The sequence below is a fragment of the Oncorhynchus kisutch genome, linkage group LG6 (genome assembly GCF_002021735.2).
Source record: "Oncorhynchus kisutch isolate 150728-3 linkage group LG6, Okis_V2, whole genome shotgun sequence".
Lineage (NCBI taxonomy): Eukaryota > Metazoa > Chordata > Actinopteri > Salmoniformes > Salmonidae > Oncorhynchus > Oncorhynchus kisutch.
This window is the reverse complement of record NC_034179.2, coordinates 30,390,244-30,416,249: the sequence shown is the minus strand read 5'-3', so window position 1 is coordinate 30,416,249 and position 26,006 is coordinate 30,390,244. Positions and strand designations below refer to the sequence as shown.

Genomic DNA, 26,006 nt, shown 5'->3' with positions numbered 1-26,006 from the left:
AATGATTAAGTATGGGGAGAATGGAGAACTATACTATAGATAATATAGATAGTGAAGTTATATACCTAGTATGAGCCTTCAGTTAGCGGAAGGGTAAGCCATACACAGGAGAGAAAGAAAAGCAGAAATATTATCAGAGATGAGACAGACAGACGGAGAGTAATTCCAGATATTAGGTTGAATTGGAAATAAGGAAACAAAACTCACGTTCTCTCAGTCTCATCAGTATGGAGTACTCTCCACGGCACATGGTCCTGTCATGAAAAATACATATTACTTACACCATCAAATCGACAACAATCTTTAAAGTTGTTTTCTTAAAACACAAATCACTACACAAAATGTATGTTTTAAAAGTATGCAGTATGATACTGTAAGTGATTGTGTGCTACTTTTTACTGTGTGTGTGTGTGTGTATGTATATATAGGCCCATAAGGGAGGGTTCTGACCTGTAGGTGAAGTGTAATATGGCCTGGATGGCTTTCCCACCTCCCTCGCTGATGTCTCCTTCAAACCCAGGAAGCAGGGGCACCACCACAAACACCCTGTACTTCTTCTGCTCACTGAGGAACAGCAACATAGTTAGGGAATGTGGTGGAAGAGGAGAGGGGGTTATATATAATTTAATTCAACATTGTTTTCAGGGAATATTCCATGAGTATGGAAATCAGCTCTCCATAAGGGCAGGGATAGTAGTGATCTTAATCATTATCGGCCCATTTCAAGGCGCCGCGTCTGGCTAAGATTCTTGAATCCTGGGTAAATGTACATTTTATCTTTTTTTTTTTTTATCTTCTAAATGTATTTTAAATGTAAAGCAATCAGGGTTTAAGCCTGGGCACAGCACTATTAAAGAAACAGCTTTAGTTGTTAGTGACCTTGTCAATGCTTTCGACACTAAAGTAAAATGTGCCTCTTTGTTTGTGGACCTGTCAAAAGCTTTTGATACTGTTGCCTGAGCTCTGACGCGGGGTTCATAGTTTCATGATTATCTCAGTGAAAGAACTCAGGCCATTGTGATACAATACCAGTCAGAAATTCAGACACACCAACTAATTCCAGGGTTTTTCTTTATTTTTACTGTTTTCTACATTGTAGAAAAATCAAAACTATGAAAAAAAAACACAGACGGAATCGTGTATTAAGCAAAAAAGTATCAAACATTTTTTTAGATTTGAGATTCTTCAAAGCAGCCACCCTTTGCCTCGATGACAGCTTTGCACACTTTTGGCATTCTCTCAACCAGCTTCATGAGGTAGTCACCTGGAATGCATTTCAATTAACCGGTGTACCTTGTTAAAAGTTAATTTGTCGAATGTCTGGTCACCCCCAAAGCCAATTCCTCCTTCGGCCGCCTTTCCTTCCAGTTCTCCGCTGACAATGACTGGAACGAACTGCAAAAATCACTGAAGCTGGAGACTAATTTCTAGCTCACTAGCTTTAAGCACCAGCTGTCAGAGCAGCTCACAGATCACGGCACCTGTACATAGCCAATCTGTAAATAGCCCATCCAACTACCTCATCACCATATTGTTATCTATTTTATTTATTTTGCACCCCAGTACCGCTACTTGCACACTCATCTTCTGCACATCTATCACCCCAATGTTTAATTTGCCATAATGTAATAATTTTGCCACTATGTCCTATTTATTGCCTCACCTCATTTGCACAAACTGTATATAGACTTTCTCTATTGTATTATTGACTGTAAATGTGTTTATTCCATGTGTTATAGTTTGTGTCGCACTGCTTTGCTTTATCTTGGCCAGGTCGCAGTTGTAAATGAGAACTTGTTCTCAACTAGCCTACCTGGTTAAATAAAGTTGAAATAAATTAAGAAAAACTGAAAATGCAGAAAATGGCAAGAACTTAAGGTTTTTTCAAGTGCAGTCGCAAAAACCATCAAGCGCTATGATGAAACTGGCTCTCATAAGGACCGCCACAGGAAAGGAAGACCAGAGTTACCTCTGCTGCAGAGGATAAGTTCATTAGTTAACTGCACCTCAGATTGCAGCCCAAATAAATGCTTTAAAGTTCAAGTAACAGACACATCTCAACATCAACTGTTCAGAGGAGACTGCGTGAATCAGGCCTTCATGGTTGAATTGCTGCAAAGAAACCACAACTAAAGGACACCAATAATAAAGAGACTTGCTTGGGCCAAGAAACACGAGCAATGGACATTAAACTGGTGGAAATCTGGTCTCCAAAATCACCCGACCTCAACCCAATTGAGATGGTTTGGGATGAGTTGGACCACAGATTGAAGGAAAAGCAGCCAACAAGTGCTCAGCATATTTGGGAACTCATTAACCCTAACCCTCCTCATGAAGCTGGTTGAGAGAATGCCAATAGTGTGCAAAGCGGTCATCAAGGCAAAGGGTGGTTATTTGAAGAATCTCACAAAATATATTTTGATTTGTTTAACACTTTTTTGGTTACTACATGATTCCATGTCTGTTATTTCTTAGTTTTGATGTTATTCTACAATGTAGAAAATTGTAAATATAAAGAAAAACCCTTGACTGTGTAGGTGTGTCCAAACTTTTGACTGGTACTGTACATAAAGGTGAACCACAGGTAGATTATTTCTACATTTATATAAACAGCATTGGTCAATCTGTTAAAAATGGTAAACTTAATCTACAGTATATAGTGTATGTTTATATTGTATTATACAGGGCGCATTTGGAAAAGAGAACTAGGTCTCAATATGTCTTCCCTGTTAAAATAAAGGTTAAATAAAACATTAAGAAATATAAAAACAAGCAACAATGTGGTATTTGTGACATTAACAATATTGAATCATGATTATTTAACTTGACTCGATACAGACCATCAACTAACAAGCAAGTATAAAACATGTATAACCAGGGGTGAAAGTAAGTAGATACGGCAAAATAAATAGTTTGGGTATGCCATACCGGTAAAATATGAGCCTATCACATTTATTAAAACAAAATGTATATCAAAATGTAAGCTATTACACCACTTTATCATTAACGCATGTCAGAGGCATGAACCATTTGAGAATGGACTTGAAAACAGGTGGTATAGCCTACGATTCAAAATGCAATGTGCCAAGGCAGAGTTGAGTAGCTGACACTGAGATCTACGTGAACAGCAGTGGACTCATAAATTCTGGCCTAATGGCAATCGTCAAATGTCAAGACACTGTGGTGTTTTGTTTAACAGATGTCTCTTTCCGTTCACCACTTTCTTTGGAGGCTGGAAATATGTTGTGAGTGGAGGAAGGTGCGCGGGGAGCCTAGTGAAGGAGTCCTTTGACGTGACTACTTTGACAATCAGATGAAAACATCAGGATCGATTTGTTGTGATATGAACAGGTAATACTTTTTACAAGTTAAATGACAAGCATTTACGACTAGGCCCACAGAGGTGCTATTGAATGAAAAGGGATTCTGTATGTAATTCTATGATTGGGTGCAAGCACATATAGGAGGTCCCGAACCGGGAAGAAATGAATTCTACTTTCACCCCTGTGCATAACCCAGTGTGATGATCAGTCCAGGAAAATCATGTTATACAGTAAACCCTGCCGTGTGCTGACTGATTAAACCCAGACAGAGTGAGAGACGCGGTGGTAGAACCACACCTGTGTGCACGTAGTATCCTCTTCACGATTGCGTCACCGATGCCATTGTGCACGTTCTTCCCATCAGCACAGCTGATGAAGAACTGGTTCTGAGAGCAGAGAGGGGGACATTTGAGAATTTATACCACAACCCATACATTCAATTGGACTTGATAGGACCATGTGGACTGTGAAGGCATAGGGGACTGCCGTTATCACAACCTTGAGCTCCAAGTTGACTTTATTACAGAGATAGTCACAAGACAGCATGGGGGAGGCCAGGGCACTGAATACCTTCTTACATTACAAAAAACAAACTTGCCTCCTGGTTGATTTCTATGCTTTTACAGCAATCAAACAGATATGGCATAGAATTAGCATGGGTTTGACTCTGGTAAATTGGTGCAATGAGTCTGGTAAGAGTCTGAGTCCGGTAAATGGGTGAGATTAAATAATGTGTATATAATGTATGTAGTGTGCTGGTAGCAGAGTTACCTCGATGTAGATGTAGTGTTCGCTGTTATCGATAGTATGGATGTAGGCATTGAGGATAGAGCTGTCACAAGTTCCGGCGGACCAGCGATCCACAGAACGCAACACCTGAGAGACAGAGAAGATAATGAAAATCAATATACAATTGATCATCAAAAAAAGGAGAATGAGAGACATTTCTGTGAGCTTGTATGTGTCCGAGTGGGTTTGTTCACTCTTATGTGTGAGCATGTGTACCTGCACGGAGGCCTTCCCAGAGCCAGGCACAGTGAATGGCAGTGCATCAGCAGTACTGTGAGACTTGGGAAGGAGGCAGGGGAAAAACGTGCTTCTAATGTTCTTGTACTTAAAGATCTGTAGGAAGACAAAACAAAGATAAGAGCCAGATGTCTCTATCACATAACCCGAGTTGTCTAGGGTTGTCCTTTGGAACCTAGTTTAGAAGTAGTGTATGTACATCCAAGTAAAGCCATGAAAGAAAGATCCTTAGGAACCTCTCATTTGACCTCTGACCTTGGCAAAGTTCCAGCGCTGGATGAAGTGGCGGGCCACGTCCCTGGCAGCTTTGCCATGGAGGGCAGCAGACAGGTCACGCCACGGCATACGGGGCACCTCAGTGCGGTCAATGTTGTCTGAGAACAAAACACATTAAAATGAAGGATTATCCCTCCGGTGTGTGTGTGTGTGTGTTAGTAAGTTAGAGAGAGTGGTAGTGGGTGTTATGAATGGGGGTATAATGTGTGTATGCTGCACCTTCAAATGGGCGGTCCAGTTGGACCCAGTCTCTCTTGATGAAGTTGCTGTAGTCCTTGCCAAGCCACAGCTGGGTGTTGTTCTTCAGATCCTCAGCATTGACCTCTTCCGGCTCTGGAGGCTTTGGATCCTGGGCTGAGTTTGACCCATCCACCTGGTCACCTGAATCAGCTGCCTAGGAGGCAGAATAGGACAGTCTGGCAATGAAGTCACTGCTTAACACCAGGTAACAATATGAACTATGGATTATCAGAACACAGGAGAAAGAAAAAGAAAGATTAATCTTGACTTTGTCTTGAGATGTATCACCTCTGGCTCAGAAATTGGAGCCTTTGGCACTTCTTCAGAGATGTGATTGGCTGTCTCCGTGGGAACTATATCAGTCAACCGGTACTGGCTGTCGTCCCATCTCCCAAAGGCCAGGTCCAAGCCTCCAACGAAGGCCACTGATTGGTCGATGGCCACCATCTTCTCATGATGGGCCCAGAAAAATACCACAGCGGACATGTGGTTGGGGTGTCGCATCACCTGTTGGAGAGACATCAGTGAAGCTAAGGACACAAATCTAATAACGTTTTTGGAATTTTAAATAATGACAGTATAACACCAGCAATGAAAGCATAATGATGCTATGTGGGTTGGTTTATGAGGTGTATAGCACCACCAGATTGCAGAGCAGAGATTAGTGTCTGACAGACCTTGATGTTGGGGTGCATGTCCATCAGTGTCTTCTTGCTGTGGCCACTGTTTATACCCAGTGCCATCTCCACCTCCTTGTACAGGAGCACACACACTTTGACACCTTGTTCCTGCACAGAGAAAAGAAAGGATAGATATACACAAAAGGTGGGAAGGAGGAAAGGACCCAGCTAGAATATTTGGTACCTTGGATGTTGCGGGAAAGTATGTTTTTGGTTTCAAATTGGTTGTGGGAACGAAGCCCAGTAAAACGGAATGTTTTTTTATATTCTGAGGACAGAAGTGAAAATTTAACCTGTTCTGGGATTGTTTATTTTTAAGTTGCAGGGAGGAGTGCAGAAAGCTTTACTCAAGTTCATTGAACGTTTTATTAACGTTCTGAGATCTGAAAATATAGGTTATTTGAAGGTAATTAAATAACATTCTGAGAATATTCTCTAAATGCTGTGAAAGTTTTGTTATGGTTATTATTGACTCTAAGAACTACATTTGTAGGTTATTTTGAGGTTTTTGAACAACTTTCACTGAATGTTTCAATAAGACTTAATAACACTGCTAGCTTACTTTGGGTTCACTTTTTTTCTAAAATTCTGAATGTTACTAAAGTTCTCTTGTTTTTTTATGGAAAGTTTTCTTCATGTTCAGTTAACAAAATGTAGAGCTTATTGAGATTAATGGGTACAATACATTTTTCAGAAGATTTCCAGAATATTGCCAAGAACCTGCATAAAAGAGAACCAACCATACATTCTCTGAATGTTCTGGGAACATCCCTTAAGTCAATATTTTTTTTAGAACATTCCTAGAATGTGGGAAAAATATGACATAAAATAGAACCGCATGGGAACTTGTGGTGGAATGATCTGTACTGAAATTCCCACAGAAGAACATTGTTTCTTGACATTCTCTGAACTATTTGAGAACACTCCCAATGTCAAACCATTTGGAGAATGTCCCTAGAACATTAACAAAAATGAAATTAAAACGTAGCCATGTTTGACTTTTTGGAAAACGTATACTGTTAAATGAAATACCAAGTAAATAATGTATTTTTTTGTGAAGTTCCTAAATGTGCTGAGAATGTTCCAAAGTCAACAATTATCCTGCACCATTCCCATAAAGTTGAGGAAGGTTGTATGCAAAATAACCAATAGGATAACTACACCCTCAGCAAGCTCTAAGAAACAAATGGTTCTGAGAACATTATGTGCTGGCTGGGAAGGGATTCACCTTCAGTGCTTACAGAGGAGAGGGAGGAGGACAGGTATAAGGGAGACTATAGACATACAGTGGGGAGAACAGGTATTTGATAACCTGCAAAATCGGCAGTGTTTCCTACTTACAAAGCATGTAGAGGTCTGTAATTTCTCATAGGTACACTTCAACTGTGAGAGACGGAATCTAAAACAAAAATCCAGAAAATCACATTGTATGATTTTTAAGTAATTAATTTGCAGGTCATTGACCAGGTCCTGCCGTGTAGTTCTGGGCTGATCCCTCACCTTCCTCATGATCATTGATGCCCCACGAGGTGAGATCTTGCATGGAGCCCCAGACCGAGGGTGATTGACCGTCATCTTGAACTTCTTCCATTTTCTAATAATTGCGCCAGTTGTTGCCTTCTCACCAAGCTGCTTGCCTTTTGTCCTGTAGCCCATCCCAGCCTTGTGCAGGTCTACAATTTTACCCCTGATGTCCTTACACAGCTGTCTGGTCTTGGCCATTGTGGAGAGGTTGGAGTCTGTTTGATTGAGTGTGTGGACAGGTGTCTTTTATACAGGTAACGAGTTCAAACAGGTGCAGTTAATACAGGTAATGAGTAGAGAACAGAAGGGCTTCTTAAAGAAAAACTAACAGGTCTGTGAGAGCCGGAATTCTCACTGGTTGGTAGGTGATCAAATACTTATGTCATGCAATAAAATGCAAATGAATTACTTAAAAATCATACAATGTGATTTTCTGGATTTTTGTTTTAGATTCCGTCTCTCACAGTTGAAGTGTACCTATGAGAAAAATTACAGACCTCTACATGCTTTGTAAGTAGGAAAACCTGCAAAATTGGCAGTGTATCAAATACTTGTTCTCCCCACTGTATGTTGTCAGGAGAAAGGTGGGAAGTAGATTCGTACTGCTTTGCGTTTGAGTATCTGGTCCAGACGCCAGTATGTTCCTGTAGCTGGCCTCTTCAGGAAAACCTCTGGACTGAGCCTTGGAGGGAAATAAATATTCACAATGCAATATTAATAATGAACATATTTACACTGTGTCCTGCTGTTTACAGACTAATTAGAAACAAACCTAATAAATGTTGGAAAAAGTAGTCTCCGTTGTTATTGAGAGAGTGAAATCAAACATTTGTTTTGTTTGCTGTATGCTCTAATTTAGCTAACGGCAGGGCAGAGCCATGTATACAGTATACCATATAGGGCTCTGGATAACCTCTCTCTGTAATTACGGAGAGCACTGTGCTTACTGTACATGAAATTTGGAACACAGAGTATTCCTACTAGCCATCAAGATATAGTGTATAATAATATAACGTTCTATTCTATTTCGATTGTGCTAGCTCTGCTCCTCACCACCAGTCTGTGATGAAGATCTCCTCCTTGGCCTGCTCCAGAGCATCAGCCAGGTCTGCAAAGTAGCCACTGCCATTTACATACCTTTAATACAACCAATTCATAAACAGAGACATTACATTCAAGTTAAGGAAGCACAAAGCTATGGATGTATACAGTATGTACAAATACCACATCATCATCCAATGTAAAGCAATGTACACACACACACATCTGACCATTTAGTGAGTGTGTTCTCCCGTGGCGGGGCAAAGCCCCCAAAGCGTTGGACCTGGAGGAATTCACAAGGCTCAGCCAGCCTGTTGATCTCATGGCTCCACCAGTGAGCCTGTCTGTAGCTGTTACACTTGATGACCAGATTCCTAAAACACACACACAACGCTCATGTAAGAACACACATACACATATGAGGCAACACAGCGAGGCAATAGGGGAGAGTGGGATATGTTGAACCAAATAATTATTGAGCCACCCTAATTGTTTCTAGAAAACCATACACAAAATGAATCATGTGGCCAAATATTTAGGAAGAGTTCATCATTTCATAGAGTCTGTGAAGTAAGAAGCCATATGGGGAAAGTGGTAAGCAAGTTAGGTCCAAAAAACTGATTTTCACAAAGTCAAATGAATTTATTGTGTTATGGGTTTCATGATGCTTGTATCTAAACCGAAGTATATAGTTTAAATAATGTTTTATACATCAGTTGAGACTATAAGTTAAAATATGAGATCCTAAACATAGCATGAAAGTGTATCCTTGTAGCTGTGTGGGCTAATATAGTCAACATATTTGCAACATATTTGCTTTGGGGTAAGTTATGCCAATGGCCATGGGGTAAACATACCCCATACATATTATCATCACATTTAGTCAGTTTCGTGCATAATATGCATAGTATTTTTGCAATGTGTCCTGTATGAACTCGAGATGCATATTGTATTGTTATATAGCAGACATCTTCATGCCCCCTGTATACACACATAAAACAAGCAGGGGTCTGGCCCCCCTTGAGATTCTGGAGAGAGAAGCGAAGGAAGAAGTCCATTTGAGCAGCAGCAAGGGATGAAAAAAATAGACTGAATGACACGGAAGAGGTTCAATGACAAAAAACTAAATGAACATGTACCTGTGCGAATGAGGCTATGACAGAGTAGCAGAGTCACACAAGGTCTTATCTGATGACATGGAGTCTGTGCTTCCTAAACATATCAAGAATCTTGCGGGCCAGTTTCATGGGCTTTGTAGCCTCAAATGCAGAGAACTTGCCTACTAATTGACACATTAAAACATCCCTGTCCCAGACAACTGGTCAAGAAATGGAAGGTTAAGTGATATTGAACAGAAAGATCTATATCTGAATGTAGGCATTCATTTAAGATATACAATACACCACATTAATTAATTAAACGTTGACCTATCAGCACCATTACCCACTGTCACAGGACACCATCAACCAAGGTGACTCAACTTACCCTGTCCCATTCTCAACTTACCCCAAGTTGTGCCAAGAGACCACTTTTTTTTGGACAAGCTATGTTTATATGAATTCAGATTAATTCCAGGGATACACAACATCCTGAAATATATGTAGATATCTTTGTTAGAAATAATACTGTATGTGACACGTTCCAGGAATCTATGTGTATGTTGCACGTCACTACTACACGGGAGAGGCATTTTAACATTTATTTACATTTTTTTTAATCAAAATAAGTTCTGGGGGAGAAATGCCTTCTTGAACATGTGGACTGTCATTTGCCTTAATAACAAACGTGCATGCCATCTGTAAATAAATCAAATTAAAATAATAAATTACAAGCCTAGTTGGTTTAACAACGAAAAAAGACAGGAACCTTCCTGCTAGCCATGATTGGCTGAGATAATGGATGGGCTGGACATGAGTTTGGATTGGTCTGCCATGTAGTATTCTTCTGTTTATAACACAAGTTGCTCATTATGTGTAGATAATCCTATCTACCAAGGATTTTTTTAAAGATATCATGAATAACTGAAAAAGTGTTGCTACTGCTCAGTGGGAAGAAGTTGTGATGGACTACCATTTGCATTGCTAGTAATAGCCTCATGTTAGCTAGTTAGCTAACATTGAACCTAGTTGGTTAGCTTAGGCTACCTGTAGATTCATGCATGGTGCATGGTAGTATGGGTTGGGATTAAGGGTCTAAACAAAAGACTCCACTATGCAAGTAATCATTTCACTGTACCGTTTACACCTTCGGTATCCTGTGCATGTGACAAATAAACTTAGATTTTATTTAATTTAGTGTGTGTTTACCAGAGACGGTAACGAGAAGAACAACATGACCTGTCACCAAAGTCAGAATAGGATATAGGCCAAGGACTAGATAAAGTATATTTGTACTAATACTTTTTTCTACTACTTTTAACACTTTCAGTCTTAATCTTTGGTTGTTTACTACAATACCTTACTCACTCTGTTAAGTACATGGCCTCACACGTGAATCCTTAAGATGGGCGGGGCTAAGGCTTATATGGGTGATAACGATGCTGAATGGGTGAAGAAAAATAAGAGCTCTCCAGTTGGTGTAACAACATTTTCTCAAAAGTAGTGTAACAAGTTTATCAACTTTCAAAGCAGAATTACTTTCCCATTGTTCCTCTACTACAGTGTATGATATACAATGTTCTATCTCTGAGTCTCTACTTTTATCCAATGTAAAAAACATAAATTCAAATTTAGCTACATAGGACCGAATCAATGAGGTGGGTCACATACTGTATTCCCCTTGACACAGTGATGCCGAATGTTTTAAAAAATCTCAATTTTCCACACTCTCCTCTTCCTGCCTACAAGAATACACACACAGCTAGGGATTGACTCATAAATAAACAATTAGGTATACAAATGTGCAAATGTGTGATCTGTATTTGAGTGTACACTTTATGGGTGTGTCTGCCTACAAATAGATAATAACATTTTGGACACCACTGTGGACTTACCTGGTGAAGTTCTGAATACAGACCCCATACTTGGTATCAGTGTATGCACGGCCCACTTGAACTTTGAACTCTGGGTCAAAGACCAGTACAAAGCAGACGACCCCGTTTTCCCGGTTCATATAGAGCAGGAAGGAATCCTTGACCACCAGCCAGCGCTTTGACCAGCGGAAGCAGAACTGGTGATGACCAATACAGTTCAGCCCCTGGATACGATGACCCCCTGACCTTTTGAAGATGGAACCCTCCCTGAAATACAATGACATCACTAACATTGCTCACACGGACAGAGAATTAGTCACATTAAAATATACTGAATCACACTCACTCTCAATTTCTCGTATACCATCACACACTCTCATAGACTATTAATATTGCTTACAGGCCTTTGGGTCCAAGCTCACTGACAAAAGAGAGAGCACTGACATCAAGGAATTCCAGCTGGAATCAGAACAAGACAGACAGTGATGACAGCTCATCCTGACACTGAATGAAAATTGGTGTGTGTGTGTGTGTCATCTTCACTCACCATGCCGTGGAAGTTCTTACAAAAGGAATTCTCCAGAAGGCCATTTAGATATTCTTCAAGGTATTTCTACAACAGAGAAATCAGAAATCAGGACTGATAGCCTACTAGCCCGCAGGGGGTTCTGAGAAGAAAAAAAAGTATATATATATATATATATATACAGTATATACATACAGTTGAAGTCGGAAGTTTACATACACCTTAGCCAAATACATATAACTCAGCTTTTCACAATTCCTGATATTTAATCCTTGTAAAAATTCCCTTTCTTAGGTCAGTTAGGATCACCACTTTATTTTAAGAATGTAAAATGTCAGAATAATAGTAGAGAGAAGGATTTATTTCTTTCATCACATTCCCAGTGGGTCAGAAGTTTACATACACTCAATTAGTATTTGGTAACATTGCCTTTACATTGTTTAACTTGGGTCAAACGTTTCGGGTAGCCTTCCACAAGCTTCCCACAATAAATTGGGTGAATTCTGGCCCATTCCTTCCGACAGAGCTGGTGTAACTAAGTCAGGTTTGTAGGCCTCCTTGCTGGCACACGCTTTTTCAGTTCTGCCCACATATTTTCTATAGGATTGAGGTCACTCCAATACCTTGACTTTGTTGTCCTTAAGCTATTTTGCCACAACTTTGGAAGTGTGCTTGGGGTCATTGTCCATTTGGAAGACCCATTTGCGACCAAGCTTTAACTTCCTGACTGATGTCTTGAGATGTTGCTTCAATATATCCACATACATTTCCTCCCTCATGATGCCATCTATTTTGTGAAGTGCACCAGTCCCTCCTGCAGCAAAGCACCCCCACAACATGATGCTGCTACTCTCGTGCTTGCCGGTTTGGATGGTGTTCTTCGGCTTGCAAGCCTCCCCCTTTTTCCTCCAAACATAATGATGATCATTATGGCCAAACAGTTCTATTTTTGTTTCATCTGACCAGAGGACATTTCTACAAAAAGTATGATCTTTGTCCCCATGTGCAGTTGCAAACCGTAGTCAGGATTTTTTTATGGCGGTTTTGGAGCAGTGGCTTCTTCCTTGCTGAGCGGCCTTTCAGGTTATGTCGATATAGGACTCGTTCTACTGTGGATATAGATACTTTTGTACCTGTTTCCTCCAGCATCTTCACAAGGTCCTTTGCTGTTGTTCTGGGATTGATTTGCATTTTTCGCACCAAAGTACGTTCATCTCTAGGAGACAGAACGCTTCTCCTTCCTGACTGGTATGACGTCTGCGTGGTCCCATGGTGTTTATACTTGTGTACTATTGTTTGTACAGATGAACGTGGTACCTTCAGGCGTTTGGAAATTGCTCCCAAGGATGAACCAGACTTGTGGAGGTCTGCAATTTATTTTCTGAGGTCTTGGCTGATTTCTTTAGATTTTCCCATGATGTCATGCAGAAGCACTGAGTTTGAAGGTAGGCCTTGAAATACATCCACAGGTACACCTCCAATTGACTCAAATGACTCTAAAGCCATGACATAATTTTCTGGAATTTTCCAAGCTGTTTAAAGGCACAGTCAACTTAGTGTATGTAAACTTCTGACCCACTGGAATTGTGATACAGTGAATGATAAGTGAAATAATCTGTCTGTCAACAATTGTTGGAAAGATTACTTGAGTCATGCACAAAGTAGATGTCCTAACAGACTTGCCAAAACTATAGTTTGTTAACAAGAAATTTGGGGAGTGGTTGAAAAATGAGTTTTAATGACGAAGTCAAGGATCGGTAGGATGGTCAGTTGTACGAGTGTATGTTTGTCAGCATGAGTGAGGCTTTGTTGTGAAATAGGAAGCCGATTATAGATTTAATTTTGGATAGGAGATGCTTAAGTTCTTATGGCTGCAGGGGCAGTATTGAGTAGCTTGGATGAAAGGTGCCCAGAGGTGCCCAGAGTAAATGGCCTGCTCCTCAGTCCCAGTTGCTAATATATGCATAGTATTAGTACATTTGGATAGAAAACACTCCGAAGTTTCTAAAACTGTTTGAATGATGTCTGTGAGTATAACAGAACTCATATGGCAGGCAAAAACCTGAGAAAATGTTTGTAGTTTTTGAACTCAGCCCTATCGAATACACAGTGGGATATGGTTCAAGTTGCACTTCCTGGGGCTTCCACTAGATGTCAACCGTCTTTAGAAAATTGAATGAGGCTTCTACTGTGATGTGGGGCCGGATGAGAGTTCTTTGAGTCAGTGGTCTGGCAGAGAGCCAGGTCCTGGTCACGCGCATTTCACATGAGAGCGACCTGCGTTCCATGGCTTTTCCACAGACAATGGAATTCTCCGGTTGGAACGTTATTGAACATTTATGATAAAAACATCCTAAAGATTGATTCTATACTTAGTTTGAAATGTTTCTACGACCTGTAATATAACTTTTTGAACTTTTCGTCAGACGTTCGATTGGACCTGCACGAGCGTTTGGATTTGTGTACTAAACGCCCTAACAAAAGTAGCTACTTGGACATAAATAATGGACATTGTCGAACAAATCAAACATTTAATGTGGAACTAGGATGCCTGGGAGTGCATTCCGATGAAGATCATTAAAGGTAAGGGAATATTTATAATGTTATTTCTGATTTCTGTTGACTCCAACATGGCGGATAAAAAAAAACATTCTGAGCGCCGTTCTCAGATTATTGCATGGTTTGCTTTTTCCCTAAAGCTTTTTTGAAATCTGACACAGCGGTTGCATTAAGGAGAGGTATATCTATAATTCCATGTGTAACACTTGTATTTTCATCAACATTTATGATGAGTATTTCTGTTAAATTGATGTGGCTATGCAAAATCACTGGATGTTTTTGGAACTAGTGAATGTAACGCGCCAATGTAAACTCAGATGTATTTTTATAAATATGAACTTTATCAAACAAAACATACATGTATTGTGTAACATGAAGTCCTATGAGTGTCATCTGATGAAGGTCATCAAAGGTTAGTGATTCATTTAATCTCTATTTGTGCTTTTTGTGACTCCACTCTTTGGCTGAAAAAAATGGCTGTGTGTGTTTTTGTGACATGGCTCTGTCCTAACATAATCGTTCACAGTGTCCTATTTGAAATCGGACACTGTGGTGGGATTAACAACAAGATTACCTTTAAAACGGTATAAGATACATGTATGTTTGAGGAATTAAAATTTTGAGATTTCTGTTGTTTTGAATTTGGCGCCCTGCACTTTCACTGGCTGTTGTCACATCGATCCCGTTAATGTGAGTCTGGAAGGAGAGTTTACAGTCTAACCAGGCACCTAGGTATTTGTAGTTGTCCATATATTCTAGGTCAAAACCGTCCAGAGTACTTATACTAGTCAGGCAGGAGGGTGCGGGCAGCAATCGGTTGAAGAGCATGCACTTAGTTTTACTAGCATTTAAAAGCAGTTGGAGGCCACGGAAGGAGTGTTGTATGGCGTTGAAGCTCGTTTAGAGGTTTGTTAGCACAGTGTCCAAAGAAGGGCCAAATGTATACAGAATGGTGTCGTCTGCGTAGTGGTGAATCAGAGAATCACCAGCAGAAAGAGCGACATCAGATATATACAGAGAAAAGAATCCTGAATCCTGTGGCACCCCCATAGAGACTGCCAGAGGTCCGGACAACAGGCCCTCCGATTTGCACACTGAACTCTGTCTGCAAAGTAGTTGGTGAACCAGGCGAGGCAGTCATTAGAAAAACCAAGGCTATTGAGTCTGCCAATAAGAATGCGGTGATTGACAGAGTCGAAAGCCTTGGCCAGTTCGATGAAGACAGCTGCACAGTACTGTCTTTTATCAATGGCGGTTATGATATCGTTTAGGACCTTGAGCGTGGCTGAGGTGCACCCATGACCAGCTCAGAAACCAGATTGCATAGTGGAGAAGGTACAGTGGGATTCAAAATGGTCGGTGATCTGTTTATTAACTTGGCTTTCGAAGATTTTAGAAAGGTCAGGCAGGATGGATATCGGTCTGTAACAGTTTGGGTCTAGAGTGTCTCCCCCTTTGGAGAGGGGGATGACCGCGGCAGCTATCCAATCTTTGGGGATCTCAGACGATACAAAAGAGAGGTTGAATTGGCTAGTAAACAACAATTTCGGAGGGTGATTTTAGAACGAGAGGGTGCCGATTGTCTAGCCCAGCTAATTTGTAGGGATCCAGATTTTGCAGTTCTTTCAGAACATCAGCTGTCTGGTTTTGGGTGAAGGAGAAGCAGGAGGGAGGATGTTTGGGCAAGTTGCGGCAGGGGGTGCAGAGATGTTGGCCATGGTAGGGGTAGCCAGGTGGAAAGCATGGCCAGTCGTAGAAAAATGCTTATTGAAATGATCGATTATCGTAGATTTGTCGGTGGTGACAGTGTTTCCTAGCCTCAGTGCAGTGGGCAGATGGGAGAAGGTCCTCTTATTCTCCATGGACTTCACAGCGTCCCAAAACGTTTTGGAATTAGTGCTACAGGAAGCAAATTTCTGTTTGAAAAAGCTAGCCTTAGCTTTCCTAACTGCCTGAGTATATTGGTTCCTGAGTTCCCTGAAAAGTTGCATATCGCGGGGGCTATCCGATGCTAATGCAGAACGCCACAGGATGTTTTTGTGCTGTCAAGGGCAGTCAAGTCTGGGGTGAACCAAGGGCTATATCTGTTCTTAGTTCTACATTTTTTGAACGGGGCATGCTTATTTAAGATGGAGAAGAAAGCACATTGAAGAGCAAACAGGCACTCTCTACTCACGGGATGAGGTCAATCCTTCCAGGATACCCGGGCCAGGTCGATTAGAAAGGCCTGCTCGCTGAAGTGTTTTAGGGAGAGTTTGACAGTATTGATGGGTGGTCATTTGACCGCGGACCCAGTACGCACGCAGGCAATGAGGCTGTGATCGCTGAGATCCTGGTTGAAGACAGCAGAGGTGTATTTAGAGGGCAGGTTGGTCAGGATGATATCTAAGAGGGTGCCCATGGTTACGGATTTAGGGATGTACCTGGTAGGTTCCTTGATGATTTGTGTGAGATTGAGGGCATCTAGCTTAGATTGTAGGACGGCCAGGGTGTTAAGCATGTCCCAGTTTAGGTCACCTAACAGTACAAACTTACAAACTTATATCATCATTGGTTAACCCATTTTCAACATAGACACACCTTTTATAAGATATGTTCTATTTGTACCTCTATTTGAACATCAGATCTTCAACGTTATATTCACTATCATTATCCCAGGATAATTGATCTACCTACAGCTATCCATTTGGTCTCCCATCCAGGGTTTAACCAATCCCAGTCCTGCTTAGCTATGCCATTTGTCACTACTACTAATGTGTTACCAATGTGCTCCAGAATAGTGCAGCTGTCTAATGCACTGCATCTCAGTGCAAGAGGCGTCACTACAGTCCCTGGTTCAAATCCAGGCTGTATCACATCTGGCTGTGTTTGGGAGACCCGTAGGGTGGCGCACAATTGGCCCAGTGTCGTCCAGGTTTGCCTGGGGTAGGCAGTCATTGTAAATAAGAATTTGTTCTTAAGTGACTTAGTTATGAAAGGTTAAATAAAGATTATATATTTTTTTTATTATCGGGACAATTATTATTGAGCGATTAGGGCTATGGCGGTCATTACCTTTTTTCAGACGGTGATTTTCAAGCAATTAACTGCCGGTCTCATGGTAATTGAATGTTAATTAACATAAACACATTTAGCATCTTCTGGATCCCACGCATAGCCTACAAGCCACTGATGCAGACCTTTGGAACATCTACATTTGACAAAAATCGAATAAATACATTTAATATAACCTACACCATCACAATAAATCAATTATTTATTTTAGACAGGTCTAAAGAAACACGATATGAAGAAAATGTAGTCTATTTCAGAAGAACAGAAAAGCATATTCTGGATTGTCTTTATGCTAGGCCCTAATCTGACTCTGCCATTGGGCTGTGGGCTACACTAGTTCATTTAGCCAAGATTTGTTTATAATTCCGTGGCATTATTTTATATTGTTTTATAGTATGAAGAATACAATTGAACATAGCTGAAAAAAAATAGAAAGGATATTTTCTCCAAATGATTTCAGGGAGTGCATACATGCGGCTATTCTGTGTTGAGCGTTGTGATAAAAATGTTGGGCTATATGTTTTGATTTTTAATACATTCTAAGGCTGCATGATGCGACTCTAATGATGATTTGAAAAAGGTTGCATGAAAGGCATGAGCTCTGCATAGTTTTTTTTGCACAGGCTCTACACACGTCATCAGTCTCTCATTCACAATTTCACAAGCACTTGATAATGCCTTGAATTTACCGGCTGGTTGTTGTGCGGGATTATTCATTGTAACCTTCGGCTCTGTAGTAGAGGAACGTGTTAGTTCCTGGTCGTGCATTTTTCAGTAGTCATTTTTCATTCCCTGTGTTTTGGGGCCGTTATTATTGTGAGCACCCTGTGGTGCGTTGGTGCAATTAAAGAGCACAGCATTGTACTCTCTGTCTACTGCGTTTGACTCCACACCCACGACACCCGGAGTATTACAAATGTGCTAGGCTACATTAGGTGTGTGACTGATTTGAAAAAGTCACAAAAAAAGTGATAATATACAATTCCCAAGTGATAAGCTAATATTGTTACCCATCACACTATTCTTGATTTAATCTTGTCTTTACATATACTCAATAATATATGTGTGAAATGTGTTTTGATTTAGAATGGACCATTATCATGCAGCTATCTTAAAACTGGGGCACCGGGGGAAAAAATACATCAGCTATACAATTAAATAGCGAATGAAGGACACTTTTCCAGTGGTTAATTTTCATGCCAGCCAGGTAGACTATACTCCTGTTTTAAAGAGAAGCAATGTGCTCAATATTAGGAAGGCTGAGAAATAAATATACTAGACCTAGCCTGTAGAAAGCTGATGGGATCCTCCTCTTTTTAATAGAGGCCATCACTCTGTTTTCTCACGCAATTGCATAGCCTATAGAAATGTTGCACAACATGAGCTCTCATGAAGTGTTTGATTAGATTTTTTGATTAGATTTGCATTGATGTCACAGTGATTAGAGGAGCAATAGACTACAGAGTACCAGGCAGTTAGCAAGTTTGGTAGGCTACTAATGACCATCAGCAGCATCCGAGCATGGAGAAGCCTAATTACCGTAAATGGACACATGGAATTTGACTGCCATCATGACTCGTGACCGCCGGTGTGGCGGTAATACGGTCACGGTAACAGTCCTATGAGCGATCTCTTAATAACTAAATAGATTCCCTGTTGCTATTGACGTCATTCCAAAGGGTCAGTTCAACATAGAAAAATTAAATGTAACCATACTTTATAAGTCATATATCATCAATATTTAGGCCTATATAGCATTTGCAAAGTCATCAACAACTATTGTTTCAATTCAACTCAGGGTTCAACTAAATATAGACAGTACATATAGGCCTAGGGTTTAAAGCTTTGGTTGTTTTTCAATTTTATCTTCAAGTTGTTAATTAATATGTTGGATTCATGTCTCCATCTCAACCAAAAAATCTATGTTAAAGAATAGGACTAAATCAAACAAACTTGAAATAGACTTTAATTAAGGATTGATTTGATTTAGTGCTATTCTTTAACTTTGATTCTTGGAATACAAAATATAAATTATTCATTTGTAGACAAACTGGAATTAAAGCCAGACTAAGTCAGTGGAAAAAAAGATACAAACTAATGTAACCGTTTTTATTCAACCTTAAAATGAGTAACACACCCATGGTCACATTTTGAGATTACTGTATCTATAAATGTATTATGTAATCATAGAAGGTGTGCATTGTGCATGTCCAAGATATCACGCAAAATTTGCAGGTCTGTGGAGATATTCACAATAATGCTATAATAATCGGTCTAGCATCTTGCACTACAGATGTAGGATCACAATTTTTCTGCACAGCAGGAAATGCAAATCTATAATATATTCATGGTTTAAAAAGGCTTAAAATGTATGTAATTTCCACTTTAAAATGACAGACTTAATTTGCCCTACTGAAAAATGTATCAACCCCTACAAAAAATTCCATTAATTATAATCCACATAATAATTCACATTTTCTGTTGCTGCAAGATTATTTTCCTGCTGTAGCAAACTTCCTCAAATTAAGATCCTACATCTGTATGTACTTTTTATGTCATCTCAACTGCAAACCAGGTCATTTAGTTGTGCTATTATATGAAGCACATTTTATTCCCATTTGAACTTTGTTGTGCTTTTCAACGGTTGAAAGCAAAGTAATAACACATTGGGAATTCAACAAACTTCGGTCTGTCTTGAGTGGGTGCATAAATGTGGAAATCTCATTGATCAACATCTCAACCAAATATTACCCACATTTCCATGTTGAAATGACATGGTGTGCCCAGTGGAGTGAGCCTTTATGTGAGACTGAGTTATGTGCGGGTCTCTGTCTGCGTGTGTACCATGGTGTTTATCAGAGTCTGTCTTTGTGCATACTGTATACAGTTTGGGTGGGTCAATGAATGTAAGAGTGATACCGGTTTACTGGAGGTTTGTCTCATCCTCTCAGTGCCGTGTAGACTTGGCATCTCCTCTGTCATAGCCCTCAGCTGCGCTCTCTGGGCTGCAAATCTAAAAAGAGATATTTGAATATTCTAAAAATGTTGCTTCTTAAACTCACACAGAAATCACAACAGGCCTTCACTCTTATTTGAATTGCATCCCCTCTAAACAAATTACTCTCCACTCAGATAATGGGTTGCTTTGCATGTCTGAGCTTTGATTGGTGCTCTGAGTCTGACCTTCCCAGAGGCAGGAAGTGAGCCATCATCTTGTGCTTGTAGAGGTCACGATGCAGCTCCTGGAAGTGCTTGTACTTCCTCTTGACCGTCCAGGTGAACTTGCCATGGGTCAGCTTCACAGTGTACAGAGAGCACACACTGACCTGCCAGAGAATACAGTTCATGTCATACACCTACAGTTGAAGTCAGAAGTTTACATACACTTAGGTTGGAGTCATTAAAACTCATTTTTTAACTACTCCACAAATTTCATGTTAACAAACTATAGTTTTGGCAAGTCGGTTAGGACGTCTACTTTGTGAATGACAAGTAATTTTTCCAACAATTGTTGACAGACAGATTATTTCACTTCCAGTGGGTCAGAAGGTTACATACGCAAAGTTGACTGTGCCTTTAACAGCTTGGAAAATTCCAGAAAATTATGTCATGGCTTAAGAAGCTTCTGATGGGCTAATTGACATCATGTGAGTCAATTGGAGGTGTACTTGTGGATGTATTTCAAGGCCTACCTTCAAACGTTGTGCCTTTTTGCTTGACATCATGGGAAAATCTAAAGAAATCAGCCAAGACCTCAGAAAAAAAAGTGTAGACCTCCACAAGTCTGGTTCATCCTTGAGAGCAATTTCCAAATGCCTGAAGGTACCACGTTCATCTGAACAAACAATAGTACGCAAGTATAAACACCATGGGACCACGCAGACGTCGTACCAGTCAGGAAGGAGAAGCGTTCTGTCTCAGAGAGATGAACGTACTTTGGTGTGAAAAATGCAAATCAATTCCAGAACAACAGCAAAGGACCTTGTGAAGATGCTGGAGGAAACAGATCCAAAAGTATCTATATCCACAGAAGAACATGTCCTATATCTACATAACCTGAAAGGCCGCTCAGCAAAGAAGAAGCCACTGCTCCAAAACCGCCATAAAAAAGCCAGACTACGTTTTGCAACTGCACATGGGGACAAAGATCATACTTTTTTGTAGAAATGTCCTCTGGTCTGATGAAGCAAAAATAGAACTGTTTGGCCATAATGACCAACATGATGTTTGGAGGAAAAAGGGGGAGGCTTGCAAGCCGAAGAACACCATCCCAACCATGAAGCACGGGGGTAGCAGCATCATGTTGTGGGGGTGCTTTGCTGCAGGAGGGACTGGTGCACTTCACAAAATAGATGGAATCATGAAGGAGGAAATGTATGTGAATATATTGAAGCAACATCTCAAGACATCAGTCCTGAAGTTATAGCTTGGTCACAAATGGGTCTTCCAAATGGACAATGACCCAAAGCATACTTTCAAAGTTGTGGCAAAATGGCTTAAGGACAACAAAGACAAGGTATTGGAGTGGCCATCACAAAGCCTTGACCTCAATCCTATAGAAAATTTGTGTTCAGAACTGAAAAAGTGTGTGCGAGCAAGGAGGCCTACAAACCTGACTCAGTTACACCAGCTATGTCAGAAGGAATGGGCCAAAATTCACCCAACTTATTGTGGGAAGCTTGTGGAAGGCTACCTGAAACGTTTGACCCAAGTTAAGCAATGTAAAGGCAACGCTACCAAATACTAATTGAGTGTTTGTAAACTTCTGACCCACTGGGAATGGGATGAAAGAAATAACAGCTGAAATAAATAATTTTCTCTATTATTCTGACATTTCACATTCAAAAAATAAAGTGGTGATCTTTTTACTTTTATTAAATGTCAGGAATTGTGAAAAAGTGAGTTTAAATGTATTTGGCTAAGGTGTAGGTAAACGTCCGACTACAACTCTATATACACATTTACAGTTGACACACACACACACACGCACACACACACACACACACACACACACACACACACACACACACACACCTTGGAGCGTGTGGTGTATCTCTCAGTGCTGTCCACTCTGCATATGACCTGGGTCCCAGGCAATAATACCGGCACACCTGCCTCTTTTACATCCAGCAGATGATGGACCACCAGGAAGGGCCGCTCTTCTTCTGTGTGTGTGTGGGGGGGGGGGCAATCCATCATCAAAGATTAATAAAACACCACAACTGGAGTCTCTCATCAGTCTGATGTGATGTAAAGGTATTTGGATGGAGGGAATAAAAAGATGTATAGGCTATATCAACAACTTATGTCTGTGTTTCCTCACCTCCTTCCTTCATGAGACCATCTAGCTCTTCCTTGCTTAGCTCATAGTTGTCTGTGATGAAGCGCTTTGTCGTTTGGGTCTCCGCCACTCCCCCCTCTGGATTGGAAGGGGTTTTGCAGCATGCTGGTGCTGGACTGGCCATGGTGGTCTATCCCTTTTATCACACAGAAAAGGAGCACTAAATATGAATCACAGTCCATCATCATAATCTTCAAGACATCTAGCTATGGTGTCCAAAAATGTAAAAGCGCAGGTGTCTCAACAAAAGTGTTGTTGAAGTTTGACTAAGTTAGGACTGCTACTGCCAAAATATTTCTTCAGAGGCTACACTGTTTGCAAGATTAGTTGGAGTATTGTTTTTCTCTATGAGAGAGGGGAACGCAAACATGGTTAAATAACAGGCCAATAGTGGGACTCTACAACACTACGACAGAGTCATTTAGACTCATTTCAGGCCTGTGCCAATAAGGCAGAGAACAATTTTTCAGACACGTTATGTAGGAAGTACAGTACCGTAAAGGATACATAACACAGCTAAGTAATAAATAGTGGGAACATTGATCTATGAACTAGGAGAAACTGGGGCTTCAAGTGTGTCTAAATATAATCCTGGGGCCTCTCAAGTGCCTCAGACACCGCAGTAAACCAGACAGTTCACACCAATCACACCACAGCAGCAAGCAGGTGTAGAGGGACTAGTGTCAACAGCTAAATATGATGTGTGCACAATGACATATGGGTGGGTACTGAGGAGCTGAAGAGGGAAAAAACAAGAGATAACAGCTTTAAACAGCAAATACAGAGAGCAATCACCGCAATCATGTGTTGGTGGTGTTTACCTGGTTTATCATCAACAGTGTTTACCTGGTTTATCATCAACAGTGTTTACCTGGTTTATCATCAACAGTGTGATACATAAGAAGGCTGGGACACAATGAGAGAAGAAGGGTGTGTGCAAATGCATGTGGGTTGAGGGATCCGATTGGCTGACAAGATTTGTTTCTTGGGCAACCAGGTTCCAGGTGGAACACAATCCAGAGAGGGGGGGGGGGGGGGGGTGAGAGAGGGGGGGGGGGAGAGAAAGAGAGAGAGAGAGAGGGGGGGAGAGAAAGAGAGAGAGGGGGGAGAGAAAGAGAGAGAGGGGGAGAGAGGGGGGGAGAAAGAGAGAGAGGGGGGGAGAGAGAAAGAGAGAGAGGGGGGGGGGAGAAAGAGAGAGAGAGAGAAAGAGAGAGAGAAAGCATTGGCAAAATGTGCACCACCATCTCCTACAAGTCTCTTACTATGCAGAGTATAATTTCTAAAGAAAATATGTACTTTTTACCCACATTTATTTCCCTGACACCCAAAAGTACTAGTTACAATTCGAATGCTCAGGCAGGACAGCAAATGGTCCAATTCACACACACCTATCAATATATATCCCTACTGCCTCTGATCTGGCAGACTCACTAAACACAAATACTGCATTTGTAAATTATGTCTGAGTGTTGGAGTGTGCACCTGACTATAAATAAATAAAAACAATAACATGTTGGTGTCTGGTTTGCTTAATATAAGGAGTTTGATCTATAGCATTTACTTTTTACTTTTACTCAAGTATGACAAGTTTTGACACTGTACTTAAGTACTGGGTGACTTTCACTTGAGTCATTTTCTATTAAGGTACTGTATCTTTACTTTTACTCAAGTATGACAATTGAGTATTTTTCACACAACTGGTGGCTCCATAATTACTGTGAAACAACCAGTACTCCCATGGAACCAAAATATATGATCAGACAGATATTTGCCTCATTTATTACATCATAATCAACACTTTCTAAAAAGGTTCTATATTCTAGCTAGTTTGTCATTAAAATGACTGACTAGCTAGAAGATTTCCCCGCTTAAGCCATAATTCTTCATAGCACCTTTATAGCCTATGGAAAGTTTTTGTCATAGCCTCCACCCATCCCAGTTTCACCATTGCAGTTACAGAGTTCCAAAACATTCCAGGGAAAAAAACTCAAATCTTGGCATGCGAGCGTAGGAGCAGATTTGGCAATGTGAGACAATAATGAAGGGTCCCGTTGAAATGTCGCATAGGCCCTTTGTAGCAGGCCTATTTACGTGTTGTTTAAAACAATTTCTAAATCACCGTAGTTCCCTTTAAAAAGTTAGAGGGGGTAATTTGGCAGAGGCGTATGCTACTTACTAAAGCGTCACACAGAAAACATCTGAAAGATGATGGTCAAAATCCAAATAATTCCGTATTGTTGAATCAAAAAATCAATGATCTTCTATCGTTTTTCATTCTAGTTCCTCCGTCCTAGTCCACTTAACAGTCGTTTTTTTTAAAGTAAAAGAGAAGAGTGAGACACGCCCGATACCGTACTCACTCTAAATGATGCACGCGTAAATGTTTCTTCTGAATGCATGGTATGTTCATGCATTATTCATGAAATCATTCACCGAGACTAGATACTACTGTAGCATAATTAGTCATAAAGGAGTTTCAATATGATACAATAGCGCGCGATTAGTTGTCTGCATAAACATTGCATTATTGTATCAACAATATATACATTTTCCTTACACATGACCTAACCATGATCATAGAAAATGTTGCATTGTGGCTGGCATAGGAGACAGCAGCGCTCCTGTTGTAGCCAGGTTGTCAGTGATTGTCAGCACACAACATTCGCCTGCATTGCGATTCTTCTATTAAAGGTCCAATGCAGCCGTTCTTATCTCAATATCAAATTGTTTACTGTGATTGTTTTCTATTAAAATGGTGTAAAAAATAATAATAACAATTTAAAAAAACTTCTTAGCAAAGAGCAATTTACCAAGCAATAATTTTTGTGGTCTGAGTGGGGAGGGGAAAACTGAAAACTAGCTGTTATTGGCAGAGAGGTATGGAATTTGGAAATCTCTTTCTTATTGGTCTATTAACAAATTTAACGCTTGGTGATGTCACCAGGCAGGCAAAATCTCTACCCCACCAAAACAGCTCTTTTCAAATAGCTCCTACACTAAAAGTGCATTATCATAATTATTTTTACAATTTCGCAGTATTATTCCAACCTCATAGTGTGGAAATATATATAAAACATAGGAAAATCATGTTTTTGACTGAACTAGGCCTTTAACATATTGAAGTAACAACTACTTTTAACATAAAATCTTTGGGTGGAGACTGCAAATTAGGGTGAACCAGCAGACATTGTCCAGCCATAGTGCTCACATGATGGTCAGTCATTCAAGGTCAGACGGACTGAGCACACCCTGTACACTCAGTGGAAGTAGTAAATAAAATGTGTTCAACCTGAAAATATGTTTTATCTCAGGTTACATTGTTTTAATATTGTAAATACAAAAAACATTATCTTAATGGTCTGTAGCCTATTCTTATGTCACTCAAAAGTTGTTTCATAATTATAGTGGTGTGAAATGTCTCAGACTTGTAGAGCCTACCCCTATA

At 40.3% G+C, this 26,006-nt stretch overlaps 1 protein-coding gene across 3 annotated transcripts in view; it reads right to left on the bottom strand.

Moving 5' to 3' along the window:
- LOC109892677 (phospholipase D2) overlaps positions 1 to 24,882 on the bottom strand; it is a 31,455-nt gene extending 6,573 nt beyond the window's left edge. For 2 of the 3 annotated variants that reach the window (XR_004210276.1, XM_020485387.2), the window contains exons 1-20: positions 24,738 to 24,882; positions 22,544 to 22,697; positions 22,255 to 22,385; positions 20,404 to 20,546; positions 20,140 to 20,233; positions 11,629 to 11,694; positions 11,482 to 11,540; positions 11,103 to 11,348; positions 8,341 to 8,484; positions 8,123 to 8,206; positions 7,673 to 7,751; positions 5,543 to 5,653; positions 5,154 to 5,372; positions 4,845 to 5,019; positions 4,605 to 4,723; positions 4,329 to 4,445; positions 4,095 to 4,199; positions 3,621 to 3,709; positions 451 to 564; positions 208 to 254 (exon numbers count right to left, since the gene is read on the bottom strand). Coding sequence is in view for 2 of the 3 variants with exons in the window: in XM_020485387.2 (XP_020340976.2) it covers positions 208 to 254; positions 451 to 564; positions 3,621 to 3,709; positions 4,095 to 4,199; positions 4,329 to 4,445; positions 4,605 to 4,723; positions 4,845 to 5,019; positions 5,154 to 5,372; positions 5,543 to 5,653; positions 7,673 to 7,751; positions 8,123 to 8,206; positions 8,341 to 8,484; positions 11,103 to 11,348; positions 11,482 to 11,540; positions 11,629 to 11,694; positions 20,140 to 20,233; positions 20,404 to 20,546; positions 22,255 to 22,385; positions 22,544 to 22,685 (2,284 nt within the window). In the remaining variant the exon portion in view is untranslated. Of the gene's footprint in view, positions 1 to 207; positions 255 to 450; positions 565 to 3,620; positions 3,710 to 4,094; positions 4,200 to 4,328; positions 4,446 to 4,604; positions 4,724 to 4,844; positions 5,020 to 5,153; positions 5,373 to 5,542; positions 5,654 to 7,672; positions 7,752 to 8,122; positions 8,207 to 8,340; positions 8,485 to 11,102; positions 11,349 to 11,481; positions 11,541 to 11,628; positions 11,695 to 20,139; positions 20,234 to 20,403; positions 20,547 to 22,254; positions 22,386 to 22,543; positions 22,698 to 24,453; positions 24,718 to 24,737 lie in introns of those variants that run through there. The other variant, XM_031826583.1, reaches the window with a different exon arrangement.
- Between the last annotated feature and the right edge of the window lie 1,124 nt (positions 24,883 to 26,006).